At 46.8% G+C, this 6,553-nt stretch overlaps 1 protein-coding gene across 1 annotated transcript; it reads right to left on the bottom strand.

The window, feature by feature from the left end:
• Window positions 1-4,293: 4,293 nt before the first annotated feature.
• Window positions 4,294-6,219, bottom strand: LOC119363757 (3-oxo-5-alpha-steroid 4-dehydrogenase 1-like). The gene is made up of 2 exons (XM_037629124.1): window positions 5,678-6,219; window positions 4,294-4,984 (listed from the first exon to the last, which is right to left on the bottom strand). Exons 1-2 carry the CDS (start codon window positions 6,131-6,133, stop codon window positions 4,571-4,573), a joined length of 870 nt encoding a protein of 289 aa, XP_037485021.1. The 5' UTR covers window positions 6,134-6,219; the 3' UTR covers window positions 4,294-4,570.
• Between the last annotated feature and the right edge of the window lie 334 nt (window positions 6,220-6,553).

Here is a 6,553-nt window from a genome sequence, read left to right as displayed (position 1 = left end):
CTTTGCAGTAGAAGCACTCAGTTTCAGGCTTGGGTCTAGCTTTGGGCTTCTTCACGGGGATGACAACTTGTTTGTCATTCTTCTTGAAGTTCCCTTTCTATCCCTTTGACCTTTTCTTGAAACTAGTGGTCTTGTTAAGCATCAACACTTGATGTTTTTCTTGATTTCTACCTTCGCCGATTTTAGCATCATGAAGAGCTCGGGGATCGTTTTCATCATCCCTTGCATATTATAGTTCATCATGAAGTTCCAGTAACTTGGTAATAGTGACTAGAGAACTCTGTTAATCACTATCTTATCTGGAAGATTAACTCCCACTTGATTCAAGCGATTGTAGTACTCAGACATTCTGAGCACATGCTCACTGGTTAGCTATTCTCCTCCATCTTGAAGGCAAAGTATTTGTCAGAGGTCTCATACCTCTCGACTCGGGCATGAGTCTGAAATACCAATTTCAGCTCTTGGAACATCTTATATGCTCCGTGGCGTTCAAAAACGTTTTTGAAGTTCCGATTCTAAGCCGTAAAGCATGGCGCACTAAACTATCAAGTAGTCATCATACCGAGCTTGCCAAACATTCGTAACGTCTGCATCTGCTCCTGCAATAGGTCCGTCACCTAGCGGTGCATCAAGGACATAATTCTTCTTTGCAGCAATGAGGATAATCCTAAGATCACGGATCTAGTCTGTATCATTGCTACTATCATTTTTCAACATAGTTTTTCTCTAGGAACATATCAAAAAAATAAACGGGGAGCTACATCACGAGCTATTGATCTACAACATAGTTATGCAAGTACTACCAGCACTAACTTCATGATAATTTAAAGTTCAATTAATCATATTACTTAAGAACTCCCACTTAGATAGACATCACTCTAATCATCTAAGTGATCACGTGATCCATATCAACTAAACCATGTCCGATCATCATGTGAGATGGAGTAGTTTTCAATGGTGAACATCACTATGTTGATCATATCTACTATATGATTCACGCTCGACCTTTCGGTCTCAGTGTTTCGGGGCCGTATCTGCATATGCTAGGCTCGTCAAGTTTAACCCGAGTATTCTGCGTGTGCAAAACTGGCTTGCACTCGTTGTATGTGAACATAGAGCTTATCACACCCGATCATCACGTGGTGTCTTGGCACGATGAACTATCGCAACGGTGCATACTCAAGGAGAACACTTGTACCTTGAAATTTAGTGAGAGATCATCTTATAATGCTACCGCCGTACTAAGCAAAATAAGATGCATAAAGGATAAACATCACATGCAATCAATATAAGTGATATGATATGGCCATCATCTTGTGCCTTTGATATCCATCTCCAAAGCACCGTCATGATCACCATCGTCACCGGCTTCACACCTTGATCTCCATCGAAGCATCGTTGCCGTCTCGCCAACTATTGCTACTACGACTATCGCTACCGCTTAGTGATAAAGTAAAGCAATTACATGGCGGTTGCATTTCATACAATAAAGCGACAACCATATGGCTCCTGCCAGTTGCCGATAACCGTTACAAAACATGATCATCTCATGCAATAATTTATATACCATCACGTCTTGACCATATCACATCACAGCAAGCCCTGCAAAAACAAGTTAGACGTCCTCTACTTTGTTGTTGCAAGTTTTACGTGGCTGCTACGAGCTTCTAGCAAGAACCGTTCTTACCTACGCATCAAAACCACAACGATTTTTCGTCAAGTGTGTTGTTTTAACCTTCAACAAGGACCGGGCGTAGTCACACTCGATTCAACTAAAGTTGGAGAAACAGACACCCACTAGCCACCTGTGTGTGAAGCACGGCAGTAGAACTAGTCTCATGAACGCGGCCATGTAATGTCGGTCTGGGACGCTTCATCCAACAATACCACCGAACCAAAGTATGATGCTGGTAAGCAGTATGACTATTATGGCCCACAACTCTTTGTGTTCTACTCGTGCATATAACATCTACACATAGGCCTGGCTCGGATGCCACTGTTGGGGAACACAGTAATTTCAAAAAAATCCTACGCACACGCAAGATCCATCTAGGTGATGCATAGCAACGAGCGGGAGAGTGTGTCCACGTACCCTCGTAGACCGAAAGCGGAAGCGTTATGTAATGCGGTTGATGTAGTCGAACGTCTTCGCGATCCAACCGATCATGTACCAAATGCACGGCACCTCCGCGATATGCATACGTTCAGCTCAGTGACGACCCTCGTACTCTTTATCCAGCTGAGGCCGAGTGAGAGTTTCGTCAGCACGACAGCGTGATGACGGTGATGATGAAGTTACCGACGCAGGGCTTCGCCTAAGCACAACAATGATATGACCGAGGTGGAAATCTGTGGAGGGGGGCACCGCACACGACTAAGACAACTGTCAACTTGTGTGTCTATGGGGTGCCCACCTCCCCAATATATAAAGGAGGCGAGGAGGGGAGGGCCGGCCCTCTCTATGGCGCGCCCAAGGGGGAGTCCTACTCCCAGTAGGAGTAGGTTTCCCCCCTTTCCCTAGTTGGAGTAGGAGAAGAAGGAAGAGGGAGAAGGAGAGAAGGAAAGGGGGGGCACCCCAATTCGGATTGAGCTTGGGGGGCGCCCTCCACCTTGCCTCCTCCTCCTCTCTCCCACTAAGGCCCAATAAGGCCCATTGACTCCCCGGGGGGTTCCGGTAACCCCTAGTACTCCGGTAAATGCGCGAACTCATCCGAAACCATTCCGGTGTCCAAATGTAGCCTTCCAATATATCGATCTTTATGTCTCGACCATTTCGAGACTCCTCGTCATGTCTGTGATCACATACGGGACTCTGAACAACCTTTGGAACATCAAAGCACATAAACTCATAATACCGATCGACATCGAACGTTAAGCGTGCGGACCCTACGGGTTCGAGAACTATGTAGACATGGCCGAGACTCATCTCCGGTCAATAACCAATAGCGGAACCTGGATGCTCATATTGGTTCCCACATATTCTACGAAGATCTATATCTGTCAAACCGCATAACAACATACGTTGTTCCCTTTGTCATTGGTATGTTACTTGTCCGTGATTCGATCGTCAGTATCTCAATACCTAGTTCAATCTCGTTACCCCAAGTCTCTTTACTCGTTCCGTAATGCATCATCCCGCAACTAACTCATTAGTCACATTGCCTGCAAGGCTTATAGTGATGTGCATTACCGAGAGGGCCCAAAGATACCTCTCCGACAATCGGAGTGACAAATCCTAATCTCGATCTATGCCAACTCAACAGACACCATCGGAGACATCTGTAGAGCACCTTTATAATCACCCAGTTACATTGTGACGTTTGATAGCACACTAAGTGTTCCTCCGGTATTTGGGAGTTGCATAATCTCATAGTCATAGGAACATGTATAATTTATGAAGAAAGCAATAGCAACAAACTAAACGATTATCATGCTAAGCTAACGAATGGGTCTTGTCAATCACATCATTCTCTAATGATGTGATCCCATTAATAAAATGACAACTCATGTCTATGGCTAGGAAACTTAACCATCTTTGATTAACGAGCTAGTCAAGTAGAGGCATACTAGTGACCCTCTGTTTGTCTATGTATTCACACATGCACTAAGTTTCCGATTAATACAATTCTAGCATGAATAATAAACATTTATCATGATATAAGAAAATATAAATAACAACTTTATTATTGCCTCTAGGGCATATTTCCTTCACGCGTACGCATGGTTTGGCTCATGCATGCCTCATACGAGATGGCTGATTTAACTTGCATCGTGAGGCTTGTGGCATGGTGGCTGGCTTGATGAAGTCTGCAGGAACCGGATGGAGGCGGGGATGGTTGTAGGTCCGATCGAAGAAGGGGCAGCGATGACCGGCACAACTTGACGAGCGGACTGAGGCGCGAACAAGGACCATTCCAGGCCACCACGTGTCGCGCGAGGCCGCTAGTAGGAGAAGACGCCGGTGTAGTCGATACCAAAGTCGGAGTAGAGGCGTGTGGGGGTCGATGGCGGCGATGGGCGACGCAAACCGATCAAGTGGATCGAAAAACCAAAAAGTAGACGCCGATCAAAGCGACTGGCGAGAGAGAGAAAAACCCGGATCAAAGGATCAGGAAAAAGACTCTCTAGGGCAGCCGGCAACACGGCCGGCGGACGAACCCTAGGTACGGGCTGCGCGGCCCCCGACGGCGGTCATGGAGGCCGATCATCCCGGGGGCGGCGCGCGGGTGCGGAAGCGGCGGCGGCTAGGGTTTAGGATCGATTAGGCTGATACCATGTTAGAAGGGAGAGAGGGATTTAATGGAATAGTTGGTTCTTTGTATTGTTTGAGCCTCGTGGGCATATATATATAGGAGTACAATGATCTACTTGGAATACAAGACAAGCCAGAACAAATTCTAGTCTGTCTCGTCTTTCCTAATAATCAATATACTCAACAGGTAGTTGATGTATGGAGTGAGATGAGATTAGGGGTCGACAGACACAAAGGCTTAGAATGGTCGCCGATGTTAGATAAATATGAGACTACTTGTGAATAGACAATCCGGTTGGCAACCAATTAGCTGGCACGCTACAAGATATAGGGCACCAGAGCCTTGATGCTCGTCGGGAATTCCTCGAACTTGGATTCGTACCATCTCCGGGTGGCGAAGCTTCGGCCGACGAGGTAGGCTGTCGTGCCGAAGGCCATGGCGAGCGCATAAACCGTCTGTGAGATCATCGCGAACCCGAAGAATCCGGTGATCTCGAAGAGGTAGTGCGGGCAGGTGACGAACTCGAAGAGCCCGCCTTTGGGGATCTTGTACCCCGTATCGTCGTCACCTCCCTTCCTGAGTTGCGAGAGGAGGTCCGTTGTAGGGTCAGGGAGTCCGACGGCGAGGTGCTGCGCGTAGATCATGGTGATGGCGCTGAGCAGGTAGCTGGAGGAGATGGCGAGCGCCGTGTTGAGTGGCATGTTCCCACTATACCGATGGATGAAGAGTACCTTGTAAAAGAGCAAATTAAGTAGTGGTTTGAACTAAAACCAGGAAACTTATTTTGAAATGAAGGAAGTACTAGATTGTAATAGAACAATATTCATGCCTCTACTGGAACACGATTTGATTTCAATAAACCTATAAAAAATTGGATATCATCAAATTATTGTGAAGTTTAGTCCTCAGGTTTTTCTTTCAGGTTTCAACTACCATTGAACCTTGTTGAAAACAGAGATTTCTCTTCCTTGATTTTGCTTCCCATTTTTCAGTCAAATGAGAGAAAATATTCAACTCCAATTCAAAATAAAGTTTGACGAAATAAGTTTGGATTTTGTTTAAATTTGACTCAAATTCATGTGTCACCACAATGGATTGACCTAAATGCACTAAAATTCCTAATTTTCCTGCCAATTTTCGTCCAAGATGTGAACCCCACTTCTATAACATGTCCGGGTCTAAGAAAAAACACCGTTGAAGTACATGATTTGCAATACTTTTGGTGGCATCTAAAAACCAGTTCTTCATTAGTACTTCCTCTATTTGAAAATATTTGTTAAAGAAATGGATATATCTCGACGTATTTTAATTTTATATACATCCATTTTTGTCTAGTTCTCCGATGAGTATTTCGGGACAGAGAGTATATTTTTTTTTCCGAAAAGAGTGTCTTCAAGAAAGAATTTTTGAAGCAAGACCTTTACCTCGAGGACACGCTTGAGGAAGTGGACGGCGAGGAGCTCGGCGCGCAGCCCTTCCACGGTACCCGGCACGACGAAGGACGCCGCGGCGGCGACTAGCGCCGGCGCGTAGGCCACCAGCATCCCGTCACGGCCCGACAGCTGCACGCCACCGGTGCCTCCCTTCTTCTGCTGCTGTCCAGACACGACGTGCCAGAACTTGGAGTAGGCCATGTGTTGGCTGCGGAGCTCAGAGAGGCCCGCGGACGCCAGCGACGCGAACGACACCACAGACATCGCCGTCACGAAGGCCGACGCCGGCGGCGGGTACAGCAGCGACGACTGCCACATCTCTCTCTCGACCGTCCACTTGGCCTTGGTGTAGGAGCTAGCCCTGGATCGACCCTTGCGTTGCGCATCTCCTTGGTACTCAGGCCGTTGGTTTATGCTCAGGTGGTTGCCCATGAGACGTGGCGTCATGGGAGCCTATGGAGTGAGTTATGATGGAGGATGCATGAGAGACAGCACACGCACACGCGTATCTTTGCTCTACCCACCCGAAACGAACGGCGCGAATTAATTCTGCAGGCAGCATGCATATGCACACACGGCCGTCCTATACATACACGCGCCTTACTACTTTGGTCATTTCCCCGATGTGGTAAAAGACGTGATGTGTATATGTATTATGTATATATTGTGTATTGGGCTTGTCTCTTAGTTTTTTTTGTAGTTGAGGTCCGTAGCCCATCTTTATACATTATATATACATGTCTATGCACGAAGAGCAATACATCTGCATCATGCAATCATAATCTCATACATGGTATCAGTTTCCTAGGTTTCTTTCTCGCTTCCGTCGGCGCCGCCGCCGCCGCCGCCGCCCGCGGGCCCCGCGCC

The sequence above is a fragment of the Triticum dicoccoides genome, chromosome 2B, assembly GCF_002162155.2.
Source record: "Triticum dicoccoides isolate Atlit2015 ecotype Zavitan chromosome 2B, WEW_v2.0, whole genome shotgun sequence".
Taxonomy (NCBI): Eukaryota; Viridiplantae; Streptophyta; class Magnoliopsida; order Poales; family Poaceae; genus Triticum; species Triticum dicoccoides.
Note: the sequence above shows the minus strand (reverse complement) of the source record. Positions and strands in the feature narration are given on the sequence as shown.